This window comes from Salmo trutta, chromosome 19 (genome assembly GCF_901001165.1).
Source record: "Salmo trutta chromosome 19, fSalTru1.1, whole genome shotgun sequence".
NCBI classification, from domain to species: Eukaryota; Metazoa; Chordata; class Actinopteri; order Salmoniformes; family Salmonidae; genus Salmo; species Salmo trutta.
This window is the reverse complement of record NC_042975.1, coordinates 38519511-38538787: the sequence shown is the minus strand read 5'-3', so window position 1 is coordinate 38538787 and position 19277 is coordinate 38519511. Positions and strand designations below refer to the sequence as shown.

The following is a 19277-nucleotide window of genomic DNA, read 5'->3' as shown; positions in this document are numbered from 1 at the left end:
TACAGCTTGTGTAAGAAAAATGAGGAGTTACTCTCAACTATTCAATGTTATTTAGGTGGTTTTCGCAAATGAGCATGGAAGCTGAAATGTGTTGACATGATACCTCAGCCGAAACTTGCTCAGCTGAAACGTACACAGCTTGTTTCCAAAGCTAAACAGGGTACATAGAGGTAGGCATCTGGATGGTGGATTCGTTCTTACTGAACTGCATTAACCCTCATATACCAGTAGGAGTCAATCGTTGGACTGTGGCTTCACATTTTATTTCAATATACAGTACCTCTTTATTTAGGTTGATGGCATGACGTTGAAACAATGACATTGATTCTATCATAACATTTTAGTACCAACATTGAAACAAGGTCAAATCAAATATTTGTAATCAAATATAAAATTAAACATAATTACAACCATGGGATGAAATGGGATGAAAAAGATAGTTTGTTTCTATGTAAAATTATCAACGCAATTTCAACGTATACAGAGTTTTGATGATTATGATGAAATTAGTTTGATATACATTTTACATTTTAGTAATTTAGCAGACGCTCTTATCCAGAGCGACTTACAGTAGTGAATGCATACATTTAATTTCATGCATTTATTTTGTTGTACTGGCCCCCCGTGGGAATCGTACCCACAACCCTGGCGTTGCACACACCATGCTGGCGTTGCAAACACCATGCTCTACCAACTGAGCCACAGGGAAGGCCAAGTAAGAACCTGTTACTCAGGTTAAGTGAATGTATTTAAGTTGAAGTTCTACCCTAATTTCAATGTTTACAAGTTGCCAGTTCCTTATATAAAAATGTGTCTTTTATGCTCAAACCTCAAAACTTTTTTGGACCAAACCTCAAATGCAAATATGGGCTGTAGTGGAGCGGGTCGAGAGTTTCAAGTTCCTCGGTGTCTACATCCTTAAGGATCTATCATGGTCCAAACACACCAGGGCACGAACACCTCAGGAGGCTGAAAAGATTTGGCTTGGGCCCTCAGATCCTTAAGAAGTTCTACCATTGTACCATTGAGAGCATCTTGACTGGCTGCATCACACCCTTGGTATGGCAACTGCTTCGTATCCGACTGCAAGGCACTACAGAGGGTAGTGTGTACATCCCAGTACATCACTGGGTCCGAGCTCCCTGCCATCCAGGACCTCTACGCCAGGCGGTGTCAGAGGAAAGCCCAAAAATTGGTCAAAGACTCCAGCCACCCAAGTCATAGACTGTTCTCTCTGCTACCGCACGGCAAGCGATACCGATCACCAAGTCTGGAACAAACAGGACCCTGAACAGCTTCTACCCCCAAGCCATAAGACTGATAAATCGTTTTTAAAAAGTTAACCAAATAGCTACCTAGACTATCTGCATTTATCCTTTTTTTACCTAACTTTTTTGACTCATCACATATGCTGCTGCTACTGTTTACGATCTATCCTTTTGCCTAGTCACTCTATTCCTAGTTATATGTATATATCTACCTCAATTACCTCGTACACCTGCATATTGACTCGGTACTGGTATCCCGTGTATGTAGCAAAGTTCTCATTACTCATTGTGTATTTATTATTACTTTTATTATAACATCTAATTAGTTGTCTATTCATTCTCAATTGTACTTTTCTTTGCATTGTTGGGAAGGGCCCATAAGCATTTCACTGCTTGTTTACAAAGCATGTGACAAATACAATTTGATTTGACTATTATGCTAGCAGATACCCAGTCATTGCGCTAACGCCAGTTAGCAGTGGCTCATAAAACTACCTCTAACTTCTTTCATACTGGACACAGAATCATACAAATGGTATCCAGTAGTTCATCTGACTCTGGGAAAGTAGATAAAGGACATCATTGCCAAAATCCGGAAGTATCCCTTTAACTGTGAGATGATGTTTAATATTGACTCTACTTTATCTCTAAAGAGGGAAATCAAATCTGTTATACTCCATCATAGAACTTCAAGCTCAATGCACCCAAGACATTTTCCAGAAAAAAACTATTGCAGATTGAGTGGTGCCAATCTAATCAATGTGACAGTAATATTTATGTCAATTCTGTCAATTCTTGATAATAAATTGAACAATCCTATCCCTATCACCATTCACCACTTATCTCATCTGCACCAAGTCGAGGTATCTAAATATCTGAAAATGGGCATTAAACACTTCAGAGCCTAGTTTAAATTTAAACAAATCCTTTCTAATTGTGATTATTCTCTAAATCATACAAGGAAGGTTGCTAGTCATGGACTGTCGTATCTATGGTAACTGCAGACTCCCCCTGAACGGGAGTCCCGAGGGAAGGCTAGAGGCTTGTGAACTGCCAACCCTTCCTTTGGACACAGTCAGCTGCCTGGACAGCTAAATAAAGACTGAGGAAACGGATCATGCAAACAGTTTCCACCCACACCTCACAGAATACAATAACAACACTGACTGACTGCAGACATTTCATAGACAGACCCTACCCAGGGCCATTCACATGGAGTGGAGCAGCTGAGCACAGGCCACACATAGCCTACAGTGATGTGAGATGGGGTGTCTGGACAATGGTAACGGGAATTACATTTGCATGTAAATTAACACAGCTACACTGTTATACAACTATTGTCAAGATCTTTGGAATATCCATGTAGCAGAGAAACGACAAACACACACACAAGCACCCACACAAACGTCCTCAGTGGTGGAACTAGTGGTCTGAATATCAGACAGTTACTGCTCTGGGGCAAAATATAACATCATTTCATATCTGAGTAAGCAGTCTAATGTAACTGCTGCCATATGAAGACATTAAAGCGTGACAGGTCAACCTGTAATGCTGAAGTCCCCATAGATCTCATTAAACATCCCTGTGATTGGATTCATTAACAGCTTACATTGATCAGCTAAATGTGAGTCCTCTCCTGACGTGCATTATCCACCACAGTACACTCCTATCAGTACTGGTTCAGAGGGCAGGAGCCCCAGAAGTGTTGATCCAGCCTCCAGGTGTTAATATTCTACTACGTGCTGAAGACAAAAGTTGTCATTGCAATCAGAATGAAATGTATGAAATCTGGTAACGGTTATGGTAAAGAGATAGTAAAGGATCATGTTCAGTCCATTCCGCTAGTTGCCATACAGATTAGTTGCAGCATAGAAGTCATAGTATACTGCTTCAAGTTACAAATAGGGCTTCATAAGAATTCAGTGTTGCAAGTGATTTTAAGCTGTAAACAAACTGATTGGCTTTGGCAAGAAAATTATGAGTAAACAAAATGATCTTGACAGATGATGGATCACTATGTCCCTTAAAGCAGGGGGGTGGGGGGGGGGGGCTGCATGGGAGACAAGGTGGAATGTAAATGTGCCTCATTTGTAACCATTGCGTAAATTCTACACAACATTTCTGCTCCATTTCTGAAAAGTCTGCGCACGGACAAAATATTAAGATTAATAAACCTGGCGCTCGCCATACATACAGTCTGTATGCATGTTTCCTACTATAAATCAGACCTGTCGTAAAACTGTGAGCGAGTGAACAGCATTAAAACTCTGCCTGGAAAACGCCTCCAATCACCTTTTATGGTGACAATAACGCCCTTTATCTGCTGTATAATTTGGAACTATTGGCATTAGGTTAATATGTCCTGCATTGGTAAAGGCTATGTGATTAAATAGAAAATAGAAAACGCTCCTATTGCACAGCAATACTGTAGCCTACACATACTGTCAAATACACTACATGACTAAAAGTGTGTGGACACCTGCATGTCGAACATCTCGTTCCAAAATATAGGTCATTAATATGGCGTTGGTCCCCTCTTTGCTGCTATAATAGCCTCCACTCTTCTGGGAAGGCTTTCCACTAGATGCTGGTACATTGCTGCAGGGACTTCCATTCAGCCACAAGATCATTAAAATCCAAATAAAAAAAGTGGCCAGTGATTTCAAGTCTATGTAATAGGCAGCAGCCTCGAATGTGCTAGTGATGGCTATTTAACAGTCTGATGGCCTTGAGATAGAAGCTGTTTTTCAGTGTCTCGGTCCCAGCTTTGATGCACCTGTACTGAGCTCGCCTTCTGGAGGTGAGGTTGGGCATTGATGTAGGCCGATTAGACCTGGCTTGCAATCGACGTTCCAATTCATCCAAAAGGTGTTCGATAGGGTTGAGGTCAGTACTCTGTGCAGGCCAGTCATGATTTTCCACACCGATCTCAACAAATCTTTTCTGTATGGACCTCGCTTTGTACACTATATGGACCTCTCTGTATCATTTTGAAACAGGTAAGGGCCTTCCCCAAACTGTTGCCACAAAGTTGGAAGTACAGAATCATTTAGAATGTCATCGTATGCTGTAGCGTTCGCTGGAACTAAGGGGCCTAGCCTGAACCATGAAAAACAGCTCCAGACCATTATTCTTCCTCCACCAAACTTTACAGTTGGCCCTATGCATTCGGGCAAGTAGCATTCTCCTGGCATCCGCCAAACCCGGATTGGTCCGTCGGACTGCCAGATGGTGAAGCGTGATTCATCACTCCAGAGAACGTGTTTCCACTGCTCCAGATTCCAATGGTGGCAAAACATTACCCCAATCTAGCTGACGCTTAGAATTGCGCATGGTGATCTTAGGCTTGTGTGCGGCTGCTCGCCCATGGAAACCCATTTTATTAAGCTTCCGACGAACAGTTCTTGTGCTGACGTTGCTTCCAGAGGCAGTTTGGAACTCGGTAGTGAGTGTTGCAACCGAGGACAGACGTTTATGCGCTACGAGCTTCAGCACTCGGCGGTCCCGTTCTGTGAGCTTGTGTGACCTACCACTTCGCGGCTGAGATGTTGTTGCTCCAAGACGTTTCCACTACACAATAACAGCACTTACAGTTCACTGTACTTGTGCACATGACAATAAAAACTTGAAACTTGATACATAGGCCTACTTCTATGTAATAGATCAGCTGTTAAATTCGACAGTATACCGGTATTATAAACTGTGCTGCTTATGATATTGCAAAGCTTGAAATATATTTAGCCTGTCTATTTACGAGGCTACTAAGTCACGCCTACTCATTAAAGTGCTTTTCTTTACTTTTTACTAATTTATACATAGTAGAATAATAGTGACGACATCAAAACTATGAAATAACACACATGGAATAACGTAGAATGCAAAAAAGTGTTATATTTGATATTCTTCAAAGTAGCCACCCTTTGCCTTGATGATACCTTTGCACACGCTTGGCATTCTCTCAACCAGCTTCACCTGGAATGCTTTTCCAACAGTCTTGAAAGAGTTCCTACATATGCTGAGCAGTTGATGGCTGCATTTCTTCACTCTGCGTTCCAACTCATCCCAAACCATCTCAATTGGGTTGAGGACCGGTGATTGTGGAGGCCAGGTCATCTGATGCAGCACTCCATCACTCTCCTTCTTGGTCAAATAGCCCTTACACAGCCTCGAGGTCCCACTAAGCGCAAACCAGATGGGATGGCGTATCGCTGCAGAATGCTGTTGTAGGCATGCTGGTTAAGTGTGCCTTGAATTCTAAATAAATCACAGACAGTGTCACAAGGAAAGCACCCCCACACCATCACACCTCCTCCTCCATGCTTTACTTTGGGAACCACACATGCAGAGATCATCCGTTCACCTACTCTGCATCTCATAAAGACACGATGGTTGGAACCAAAAAGCTCAAATTTGGACTCATCAGACCAAAGGACAGATTTCCACAGGTCTAATGTCCATTGCTCGTGTTTCTTAGCCAAATCAAGTCTCTTCTTATTATTGGTGTCCTTTAGTAGTGGTATCTTTGCAGCAATTAGACTATGAAGGCCTGATTCACACAGTCTCCTCTGAACAGTTGATGTTGAGATGTGTCTGTTACTTGATGGTTTTTGCGACTTCACTTGAAGAAACTTCAAAGTTCTTGATATTTTCCAGATTGACTGACTTTCACTGTCTTAAAATAAAGATGGACTGTCTTTTCTCTTTGCTTATTTGAGTTGTTCTTGCCATTTTATGGACTTGGTCTTTAAAAAAAATAGGGTTATCTTCTGTATACCACCTCTACCTTGTCACAACACAAATGATTAGTTCAAACGTCTTAAGGACAGAAATTCCACAAATGAACTTTAACAAGGCAGAGCTGCCAATTGAAATGTATTCCAGGTGACTACCTCATGAAGCTGGTTGAGAGAATGCCAAGAGTGTGCAAAGCTGTCATCAAGGCAAAGGGTGGGTACTTTGAAGAATCTCAAATATAAAATATATTATTCTACAATGTAGAAAATAGTAAAAATAAAGAAAAACCATTGAATGAGTAGGTATGTCCACATTTTTGACTGGTACTGTATGTCTAATTATAAGATTCCTAGGTCTAATTATTTTAGATTCTAAAAATAAATCTGTTTTTCGCAAATCTTTTATGAATAAGCTTTTCATCATATCCCTCATTTGCACAAAACACTTACTTGCCAGCTTGCAATACAATATTTCAACCACTAGCAGATGTGTGTCCGCATGGTCTAAGGTTTGCGGGAGATGAGCACATTCTCTTGTCAAGTAAAATGTGTATAAATGCTAACATTTGCGTAAAAACTGGCGCGCGCACATTTTTGGGGTATATTTTGTACGTACACACAGTTTATTAATGAGGCCCCAGGGTCTTCCAGGTGGGAACCAATCAGAAAGGACACCAAGACCATGTGAGGGTTACACCAGCTGTGGGCAGAGAAGGTCATTACTATACTATGTTATCCCTGGTGGCCTAACACAGAGCACAACCTCATGAACATTTGTTTGATCGTCTCACACTGTCGGCAGTGGTCAGCCTATAGGAAGAAGGTAAGTGAACTGGCATTGTGGTGACAGGACAACAACTTCTCCCTCAATGTCAGCAAAACAAAGGAGGTGATTGTTGACTACAGGAAGCAGAGGAGGGAACATGCCCTGATCCACATCAATGAAACTACAGTTGAGAGTCTGCAGTTTTATGTTCCTCGGTGTCCACATCACTGAGGACTTGACATGGACCAACAACACTAACACTCTTGTCAAAAGGGCGCAACAGCGTCTCTACTTCCTAAGGCGGCTGAAGAAATTCGGCATGGCACCCCGGGTCCTCTCCAAATACTACCGCTGCACCATCGAGAGCGTCCTGACTAGTTGCATCACGGCCTGGTACGGGAATTGCTCCATCTGGGACCTCAAGGCCATCCAGCGGGAGGTGAAGATGGCCCAGTACAACACTGAGACCGTGCTCCCACCCATTCAGAACATCTACTCAAAATGGTGCCTGAGGGTGGCCCGCAGGATCATCAAGGACCCCACACACCCCAGCCATGAGCTGTTCACTCCCTTACTGTTAATCAGACAGTATCGGAGCATGAGGTATGGTACCAATAGGCTCAGAGACGGTTTCTACCTACAAGCCATCAGACTGCTGAACACTTGCACTGGACTGACCACCTGCACTGACTCTCCGCACCTTAGCACATATGCACTCACTCACACCCACACCTATACATTTATACAATTATCCACACTCTCACTCACTCACACCCACACCTATACATTTATACAATCATCCACACACTCATCCACACCCACACCTATACATTTATACAATCATCCACACACTAACTCACACCCACACCTATACATTTATACAATCATCCACACACTCACGCACGCACGCACGTACGCACACACACACACACACACACACACACACACACACACACACACGCACGCACGCACACACACACACACACACACACACACACACACACACACACACACACACCACAACTGCTGCTACCAGACTTATCAGTATTGTTAAATACTGCACAATTTAAACACTTGCCCCCCAAACCCCCCTTCCCAAAAACACGTAAATATTGGACTATAAATTGTGCCTTCCTGTTTAATATTTATTCTACTGAGCCATTTACATTATGTTTGTATTCTTATCTTTTATTATTTCTTATTGTTGTTGCATTGTTGAGAAGGAACCTGTAAGTAAGCATTGCGTTGGATGGTGTATACCATGTGTATCCTGTACATACAACTAATGAAACAATGAAATTTGAAACTAGAGACTATTGGAGGAAGGACAATGGTGTGTGATTGGGCAGTTAACATTATGAAGTCTGTGTAATGAACCCCTATAGGAACATGTTCACACGAACTAGTCAGCAGAGGTATCTCTGACACACAAGGTAATTGGAGAATGGGGAATTAAGAACTTCCCTGTGTTACCTGAAAGCATATAAAGGACACGCCAACTCTGGAGGGAGGATGATGGTTAATTGAGTCATGATCCTGAAAATCTTGTGCATGCAAAGTTTTTTAATTTAATTTTTATTTTATTTCACCTTTATTTAACCAGGTAGGCTAGTTGAGAACAAGTTCTCATTTACAACTGCGACCTGGCCAAGATAAAGCAAAGCAGTGCGACACAAACAACAACACAGACTTACACATGGAATAAACAAACATACAGTCAATAACACAATAGAAAAAAGTCTATATACAGTGTGTGAAAATGAGGTAAGATAAGGGAGGAAAGGCAATAAATAGGCCGTAGTGGCGAAACAATTACAATTTAGCAAATAAACACTGGAGTGATAGATGTGCAAAGTTAGGGGAAGAGGAACAGATCGAGGTGTCTTCATTTAATGTTAGTCTCTGATCCTTGCAGAAAGGAGTTCCATAGTCACGTCCCATCCACTAATAGGCACCCTGAGATGGGAGAACTGATTAAAAACACAATCCTCTCAGTTTGAAAAGAGTAGAATAAACAGTCTGTGAACATGGCAAACTAATGGTTAAGTAAGATAGTTGGTTATATCTCACTCTTTCTTTGTAGCCTACCACTTTACATACAAGAGTGTGCAAAGCTGTCATCAAGGCAAAGGGTGGCTACTTTGAAGAATCAAAAAAATTCAATACATTTGTATTTGTTTAACACTTTTTTGGTTACTACATGATTCCATATGTGTTATTTCATAGTTGTGATGTCTTCACTATTATTCTACAATGTAGAAAGTAGTACAAATAAAGAAAACCCCTTGAATGAGTAGGAGTGTCCATACTTTTGATTGGTACTGTATCTCTCTATTATGCGTGGGAATAGTTTGGAACATATTTCCAAAATAAAAATGACTTGGAGCTGATGTGCTGGTGTTTTTACAGTACTTTATGTCCAACAATAAAAATATATATTATTACTTTTTTTTCTCTGAAAACTTGGGGGGGGGGGGGGCAAATAAAATCACCTAAATGCCAGTTGGGGGACCCTGTAGTAGACATTGTAACCAATCACATCTATATGCTGACTCGGTGAGTGAGTAAAGAAGTGCATTGGAGATGTTGTACCCACTTTGACTATTAAAACCTACCCTAACCAGAAACCGTGGATGGATGGCGGCATTCGCGCAAAACTGAAAGCATTTAACCATGGAAAGAGGTCTGGGAATATGGCTGAACATAAACAGTGTAGTTATTCCCTCCGCAAGAAATCAAACAAGCGAAATGCCGGCACAGGGACAAAGTGGAGTCGCAATTCAATGGCTCAGACACAAGACATATGTTGCAGGGTCTTCAGGAAATCACGGACTACAAAAAGAAAACCAGCCACGTCACGTACACCGGCGTCACGCTTCCAGACAAACTAAACACCTTCTTTGCCCGCTTTAAGGATAATACAGTGCCACCACCACGGCCCGCTAACAAAGAGTGCGCCCCCTCTCCTATTCTGTGGCCGACATGAGTGAAACATTTAAACGTGTTAACCCTCGCAAGGCTGCTGGCCCAGACGGCATCCCTAGTCACGTCCTCAGAGCATACGCAGACCAGCTGGCTGGTGTGTTTACAGACATATTCAATCGCTCTCTATCCCAGTCTGCTGTCCCCACATGCTTCAAGATGGCCACCATTGTTTCTGTACCCAAGACGGCAAAGATAACTGAACTAAATGACTACCGCCCCGTAGCACTCACTTCTGTCATTATGAAGTGCTTTGAGAGACTAGTCAAGGATCATATCACCTCCACCTTACCTGCTAGCCAAGACCCACTTCAGTTTGCATACCGCTCCAACAGGTCCACAGATAATGCAATCACACTGCACACTGCCCTATCCCATCTGGACAAGAGGAATACCTATGTAAGAATGCTGTTCATTGACTACAGCTCAGCATTCAACACCATAGTACCCTCCAAGCTCATCATCAAGCTGGAGGCCCTGGTTCTCAACCCTGCCCTGTGGAATTGGGTCCTGGACATTCTAACGGGCCGCCCCCAGGTGGTGAAGGAAGGAAACAACATCTCCACTTCGCTGACCCTCAACACTGGGGCCCCACAAGGGTGCGTGCTCAGTCCCCTCCTGTAGTCCCTGTTCACCCATGACTGCATGGCCATGCATGCATCCAACTCAATCATCAAGTTTGCAGACGACACAACAATAGTGGGCTTGATTACCAACAACGACGAGACAGCCTACAGGGAGGAGGTGAGGACATTCGGAGTGTAGTGTCAGAAAAACAACCTCTCACTCAACGTCAACAAAACAAAGGAGATGGTCGTGGACTTCAGGAAACAGCAGAGGGAGCAACCCCCTATCCACATCGAAGGGACAGCAGTGGAGAAGGGGAAAATGTTAAGTTCCTCGGTGTACACATCACAGAAAAACTGAAATGGCCCACCCACACAGACAGAAATGGCCCACCCACACACGCAACAGCGCCTATTCAACCTCAGGAGGCTGAAGAAATTTGGCTTGTCACCCAAAACCCTGACAAACCTTTACAGATCCACAATCGAGAGCATCCTGTCGGGCTGTATCACAGCCTGGTATGGCAACTGCACCGCCCTCAACCACAATGCTCTCCAGAGGATGGTGTGGTCTGCACAATGCATCACCGGGGGCAAACTACCTGCCCTCCATGACACCTACAGCACCCGATGTCACAGGAAGGCCAAAAAGATCACCAAGGACAACAACCACCCGAGCCACTGCCTGTTCACACAGCTACCATCCAGAAGGTGAGGTCAGTACAGGTGCATCAAAGCTGGGACCGAGAGACTGAAAAACAGCTTCTATCTTAAGGCCATCAGCAATCACTAACACATAGAGACTGCTGGACACTTTAATAAATGGATCACCAGTGACTTTAAACAATGCCACTTTAAATAATGCCACTTTAATAATGTTTGCATATCTTACATTACTCATATCATATGTAAATACTGGATTTTATACCATCTATTGCACCTTGCCTATGCTGCTCGGCCATCGCTCATCCATATATTTACATGTACATATTCTCATTCACCCCTTTAGATTTGTGTGTATTAGGTAGTTGTTGCGGAATTCTTAGATTACTTGTTAGATATTACTGCACTGTCGGGAACTAGAAGCACAAGCATTTCACTACACTCGCATTAACATCTGCTAACCATGTGTATGTGACCAATAAAATTTGATTTGATTTGATTATTTTTATTGCATATTCTGCAAATCACCAGCAGAGGGCATTTTGAATCCAATTTCAAGTTCACTGTTTGTAATGTTTACAAATTGGATCATAACTCTAAAAGTAGCAAGAGACCATAATGTCATAAATATACTAACTTTGATGAATTATTTCTCAATTGTGCTTTTAGATACAAATGTCAAATATATGTCAACAATCCTTCCTCCAAAAGACCATTCTATGGATTAAATCTTGTGAAAAAAATCATGGTCTCGTTTTGTCCTGGTTTCGTGAGGAATCACTCTAATGTAAAAATGTGACATAATTCCATTTGTCAAAGTATCTTCGCACCCTTTGATACAAAGTTATTTGTGCCAAATCTTAAGATAAACGCAGATGGATACAATCTCACTCAATAAAATGCCCTTGCGCAACAAATTGAAATGCAAGGTGTCAGTTTTCTACAGTAAATTAGTCATCAGGTGTTCTCTGGAGTTTGTTTCAACTTGAAGTGCTGATGCCAAAACTGTTTGAAACTCATCTTATTTAATTATCGAAATTGGCTCATAGAAAGATTTTGTTTTTGAATATAAAACTGCTCCAATTCTGCTGTTTTTTTTACAAGGGATTTTATATGATGCCCAAGCATAATGAAAGTGTAATAAAACTTTTATAACTAGCAATATTGACCTTTGGCACCAACAAATATTTTTTCAGAAAAACACCTCAAACTATACTATTAAATACACTACATGACCAAAAGTATGTGGACACCAGCTCGTCGAACATCTCATTCCAAAATCATGGCATTAATATGGAGTTGGTAACCCTTTGCTGCTATAACTTCCTCCACTCTTCTGGGAAGGCTTTCCACTAGTTGTTGTAATATTGCTGCAGGGACTTGCTTCCATTCAGCCACAAGAGCATTAGTGAGGTAGGGCACTGATGTTGGGCGATGAGGCCTGGCTTGCAGTCGGCGTTCCAATTCATCCCAGAGGTGTTCGATAGGGTTGAGGTCAGGGCTCTGTGCAGGCCAGTCAAGTTCTTCCACACCAATCTCAACAAACCATTTCTGTATAGACCTCACTTTGTGCATGGGGTCATTGTCATGCTGAAACAGGAAAGAGCCTTCCCCAAACTGTTGCCACGAAGTTGGAAGCACAGAATCGTCTAGAATGTCATTGTATGCTGTAGCGTTAAGATTTCCCTTCACTGGAACTATGGGGCCAAGCCCGAAGCATGCAAAACAGCCCCAGACCATAATTCCTCCTTCACCAAACTTTACAGTTGGCACTATGCATTGGAGCAGGTAGTGTTCTTCTGGCATCCGCCAAACCCGGATTCGTCTGTCGTACTGCAAGATGGTGAAGCGTGATTCATCACTCCAGAGTAAGCGTTTCCACTGTTCCAGAGTCCAATGGCGGTCAGCTTTATACAGTGCCTTGCAAAAGTATTCATCCCCCTTGGCGTTTTTCCTATTTTGTTGCATTACAACCTGTAATTTGAATAGATTTTTATTTGGATTTCATGTAATGGATATACACAAAATAGTCCAAATTAGTGAAGTGAAAGGGAAAAAATTACTTGTTTCAAAAAATTCAAAAAAATTACAAACATAAAAGTGGTGCGTGCATATGTATTCAACCCCTTTGCTATGAAGTGTAATGAATAATATAAATGCAAAGCCAAAATCAAAAATTACAAACAATCTCAAGATCAGATATTACTTGAAAACCTCAAACGTTAGGCACGGAATTGATTAACTGCATAAATAAAATATCCCTTTGTTTACGTTAGAAACGGTCTTTCTCCCTGTGGTGCCACTTTCCTCTGTGAGCACATTTATAATATTGCCATCCAGGACAACGGAGGGAGGCCACATTACAAAGCTGATGGAGCCCATTCACCAGGGTGATAAGCAGGCAGACAGCATGGCTTTCCGTGAAGGCAAGCACATAATCACTCATCAGCAGTAGGGCCCTGTAGGCTTCACTGCTTTCAGGAAGATATAAAAAACTATCAGGGTAACGACTGTAGCAGCACATAATTCGCAATGTTACTATTAGTGTTAATATGACTTCCTTTTAGGAGGAATTTCATGGTATCCCAATGCAAGATGTTGTTTCTACTTATACTGCAGGTATCCACTGCACAGATGTGATGCAGTATGCTTGTTACTCAATGAATGTGGTAAAGAAGGATGACCGCAAGCTTATGAAAGAGATGGTCCAGGTTAGCACCCTTTTATTGGTCAGATGATGCCAATCAGCAGCCAATGGTCTGGAATAATACTAGGGGTGTGGGTTCGTGACAACCCTGTTGTAAATTCTTCAGGAAGCTCATTGCCTCATTGATATTCTAGCGTGCTGTGAGTCAGCTGGTTCATACTCTGACACTCTCTTTGAGCCAGCCATGTTACTTCCAAAACACAGCCCTCTGGTCCACAAATTACCATGTGGCTGTTCGGAGTATTTTACTTCAATGTAAAGGATGTATATTTGATAACGCAATAAGTAAGTACACATATTCACACCAATAATTGAAAACATTAAATTGCTGAAAATGTGTGTGAAAATGTGTTAAAGGGATTAATATGGGTTGAATATAAACAGTACTCATTAAAGATGCAATATGCAGAAATCGCTCCTCCATTTCCTGGTTGCTACAATTCTAATAGTTAGCCTAATTTCAGTTTATGTGACAAAACAAACAAGTATAGTCTAGAGAATCCTTGTACCATCTAAACCGCTGTCAAATCTATTTTCCATAACCAAAAATATTGTATTTTCAGTTGTTTTAAGCTGGTGTACAAACCAAAAGTAAAAGACACAAAAACAAAACTTAAGAACGGGAAGCATACAAATAACATATAACAGATCTACCACTTCTTAGACTTGCTTTCAATGAGAATGACAGATCTATAAGTCACATTTCTAAGCGAATTTGGTTGGGTTGCCCAAAAAGTTGCATATTGCAGCTTCAAGATTACAATATTTTCCCTACTTTCTGGAAAAGCAGCTTGGTGTGGTGAATGTACAAGCGTAGACTACTATCATATCTAAAAGCAGAGTGTACAGGTGCTGCTCCTGTTATTCCTACAAGAAAGCTGATGGTACATAAGATTAACAGTGATTAAACATTGATTATGATTAGACACAGTGTTCATTACTAGGCTGTATTTACTGGCTGCCTTTTTTGTAGCAGCAGCAGAAGGGGATCATAAATAATTGACCATGTAATGTTTTAAATAGTGAGAACTGGTCTTAGCAAATATGTATGTAGAATCAAAGGTAACAAGCATCTCCTTCAAGCCCTACACTCTACTCTGATAACGATATGGTAATAGGAAAACAACTGGGATAGGCCTACAGGTTAAACTGAACAGGAGAAATGTGAACTATACAATTCATAGTTGTATGGACAGAGTAGTTTTACAAAACACAAAGCAGTTTTAAGAGTAAATGTGTATGAGTCAAGCATTAGACAGTGACAATCCCACTCTAATCCACTGCACCTATGAAATGTGTCTATTCATTTGTGTAAAGTAGTAACCAGGGGATACATTACATCCTAGAGGGAGGAGCTACGACTTGGCACTAGCAGTGTTAAAACATAACTGAAAATGATCTGTAGCTGACCCCACCAAGAGGTTGACACCATCAATAACAGTTACGCCTGAAGGATCACTGTGTCCCGTCACCAAAGAAGACTGATCTGTAAGGTCACACTGTGAGCAAAATGTTTGTCCTTGGAAAGAGCAACAATTCTGTCAAACAGGGGAAGGCTTTTGGACAAGGGCCTGGAGAGACTGTCTGAAATAACAGCATCTCTAGCCTACATAAGAGGAAAGATGAGGAATTAGCCTGTATGGGCTGTCACCTTCTATCCGTCTCCATATTTTAAGCTCTACAACCAACATAAGCCCAGTGTATGATCATATAAACAAGAATATCCACAGCGAAGGAGATGAGACATGTGAGAACTAATTGACACTGACAGCAACCTCTTCCGGCCCAAAATGTTTCAGTTCATGTCCCTACTCACATAGAAATAGACCCTTTTGTTTGTTAACTAGTAAAATGCAGAAGCCATGTGGCTTTCTATTAAATTAATGGGCTTACTGTACATACATTCCTGAAATACTAATCATGGTATTTTAATACAGGAATACATCAAATGTTTTTTCTATTTAAAATAGTTTTTCTGCATTTTGGACATTTGTGAAAAAAATGCCATAATGGAGGATGTAAGTGGGGACAACAGGGCAGGGGACATGAGTAAACTCATGACACATGTCACCTCAGCACAGCGCAGTGCTGTGTGGACAGGTGTTTCTTAGTTGACACTTGAAGGGCAACCGATGTGTTCTACAAAAGGTGACCTTGAGACAAAATTTCAAGACAGTCTTGTTTAGGAAGAAGACAGGGTGCCTTGCTTGTTTTTGATATGCAGCACCTGGGAACCAATTAGTAGCCTTAGGATGGGGTAGCTTCTACCGCTGGGGAGTGCATATGCAGAATTAACTGTATGTGTGGGATCAATTATACTCTGGACAACTTCTAACATTTTCATTTGATAACAAGGTAACATTACATAAAGATGTTAAATTGCAAGGTGTTGGATGGCTTGGCAGCCAGCAAGAAAAGGTGGATGTTATCTGAAGTTTTCAAAATATGATCATCTCAACTAGATATATTTTAAATGTAGTGTTTCTCTTATACCTGTGTAATAACATTCTAATAACGGTTGGTTAATATACACAAGTAAATCCATCACTCATTGAAAATCCCTGAGTGTGCCTTGTGGCCTTGTTGTTTCTGCATGGAATCTTTTAAATGGATGTTAGTTCAGCCTTCCAAGTTTTTAGAACATTCATAGGTCAAAACCTTATGACAACCATCAGATAATATAACCTTTGCTCTATGTAGCGTACATCTTCTGTTTGCTGGAAGCACTGTCTCTCTTATCATCAGGGCTGTTCTTAAACCTACAGCTGTGGGTCAATAGGCTACAGCTCAGTGACACCTCTCTCCACATGTGCCACCCGGAAACAGAGTAGTTTCAAAGCCTTAGGAAATCCTGGTTGCCCGAGCTCTCATTAGAGACTTGGGAAACACCTAAGGCATCATGGCTCTATCAACACCAACCAGGGCAAAGAGTCTGACTGTGGTCCAATATGACTCATAGATACCCCTCACCACAGACATCCCTGTGCTGTGAGGTAGTGGAACATCAAAGACTCTACCAGACAACCCAGAGAGGGCACAGAGGGGTGACATCATCACAGCTCGACACACAGGTGGCAAGATACCAGAGCTGAGAAGTGGCATGAAAAACAAAACACTATTAACATGATTTTTGTTGTAGAAGCACAAGGAAACAAACATCTACTATAGGTAGATATTATACAACCATGAACCACATGTATTATTATATTCATAGGCTATTCAGGAATTCAGTATGAATATTTACATACAGTAGGCCTGTTCATGAATGAGCAAATAAATTGTTTCAAATGGAAAACATTCATAAGAGGTATTGTTTTGGCATACGGTACTTTGTCTGTGTAATTAGACACCTGAAATCATTTATTGTGTGTAAATCTGTCTTCTGTTGCCTGAAGACGAAGGAGCTTTTACCGTTCAGCCCATAGCTTCCTGCTGAATAAAACAGCCATTACAAGGTAAAATGCACTTATGACAGGACGTACAAGTTGATCTTACCTTACAGTCTTCTGTGTGGGATCGGACGGAATAATCCTCCGATAAATACTTGAGAAAGAAGAAGTCAAACTCTTCATATTTTTCCTGAGCGTGTTGGTCCAGCCGCATGTACGCCTGGATACAGATGCTGCAGACATCCTCGTCATCCCCACCGCCTCTAAACAAATCCAAAACCATGTTCTGAAGACTGCAATTCAAACTGTCTGGGCTTGACATCCCCAACAGTAAGTCGGAGATGGTGTAAGAATCACAAAAAGAAAGGCTGAAATTCCTAAAATAATCAAGTAACATCTGTGACGAGAACGTTGATGGAGTTGAGAAAGAGGACCCAAAGCCAGTTTTTTGCTGATACAACGTGGTGCAGGCTGACTCCAGGTGAGTGTGGTGGCTATGAGAATCAGTGCAATGAGGACTTGGAGCAGCGGATTTGGTGAAATTGCTTAGAAAAATACCAAATTTCTCCTCATTTAGAGCCGGGTGGACCCCGTCAGTCGCGTTACTCCAGATTTTGCGGTTGCTCCTATCCTTGGACCTCAGTTTAACTCCAGCACACAGCCAGAGGTGATCAGAGAGAAGGACAGTGAAAAATAATAGGGATGCCAAAGACATTCGCCATTTCTGTACCCTCTCGGAATCGGCACAGGGTTTGTCGTTTTGTTTGGGTGCACAACAGATTTTTAACACGGCGTCATCTTCCCTTCGAAACATCCAAGCACCCCTGATCATATTTTAGGGGGGAGACAAAAGCGATCTCAGATGGGTTTTTCACCTCTGCAATATAGGCTATCCCCCAAACAATGTCACCTACCTCGTTTGCAACATGGTGATGGGAAGCATTTTCCCCAAGTTGTTGTGTCAAGAAATCAATCCAGCTCCAAACCCTGGCGTCTAATTTTTACAATGATCCATTGCAAATAGATAACGTCCGGCATAATATTCCCTATACACCCAAAATTGTAACATATTGCGAAATCTTACTGACACCTCCAGCACCGGTGCAGCATCACACAAGAAACGCATAGTATGTACAAAAACGAAATCTTTATTCTATATCTGTCATCCTCAAACATGACACAATTACTTATTTTTTCTTCCGTTTCTGATGAAAAAAAAGCGAAATTTGCCTCTCATCTTCTCCCTCCTTTATAGTCTCGTTTAGTCTGTCGCCATCTTCGGTTTTGCACAGAAAACCTTGAGATTTTTTAATTGAAGGGGGTTGGGGCGCCTGCGCTCTTCGTCGCCCCTGTGGTTCCACATCTCTTACATCCCCATTAACGCAAGCTCCATTCATTCCCCAGCTTTCATTCATTCCTTTCGCTGGACAGCTTTACCCCAGGAGGCATTTAAGGAGAGAGATTAAACACCGTTATCATCTGGTTCGCAAGAAAATATTTAATGTGACTATAGATAAATGTGACAATTCGTATGTTGTAAAAGAATATGCCATGGTATACGGATTTAGATGATGTTGAGTGTGGTGATATACTACAAACCCAAAAATGTGAGGTCAGAAGATCATTAAATGTTAGTTCATTTCAGTTTACACTTCTTTGATGGTGTTTCCCCCACAGAGAAACCCCCCTCACCATATTTTAGAGTGGTACTGATTGTCATCAATTGCTACTGTAGTCCTTCTACTACTGCCTGGCTAGGCTACTAGTACTAAAGTTTATCACAATAATAATACAAAATAAAAAAACGAACCATAATATGTATAGCACAATAATAATAATCAATCCTCACAATAATCCTAATCTCTATGGTCCTGCACATAACAACTATGTAGATCAAGCCTTATATTGTATTGAAAACACTTAAAAAAATACATGTATATGACATTTAAATGAATAAATTGAGAAGGACTAATCATCTCTATAGACACTCATAATTATGTTGGCACTGGAAAAAATGTAATTTCTCTGCAATGCAGGTTTGCATTGTAAAGACATCCTTAGGTCCACAAGAAAGTAAGTTCAATTTTACTGCACAAATTAGATTGTTTTAGAATTGTTGCTCACTATATACTGTAATAATGCAAGCAAAATGACTCTCCCATTAGCTAAATCAATGGATTAAATAAGATTACTTGCAACCAGT

The 19277-nt window shown here is 41.3% G+C and overlaps 1 protein-coding gene across 1 annotated transcript in view; it reads right to left on the bottom strand.

Moving 5' to 3' along the window:
* LOC115154546 (transmembrane protein FAM155B) overlaps nt 1–18555 on the bottom strand; it is a 59171-nt gene extending 40616 nt beyond the window's left edge. The window contains exon 1 of the mRNA XM_029700855.1: nt 17181–18555. Within this exon, the coding sequence (XP_029556715.1) occupies nt 17181–17906 (726 nt within the window). The 5' untranslated portion in view covers nt 17907–18555. The remainder of the gene's footprint in view (nt 1–17180) is intronic.
* Nucleotides 18556–19277: the final 722 nt, after the last annotated feature.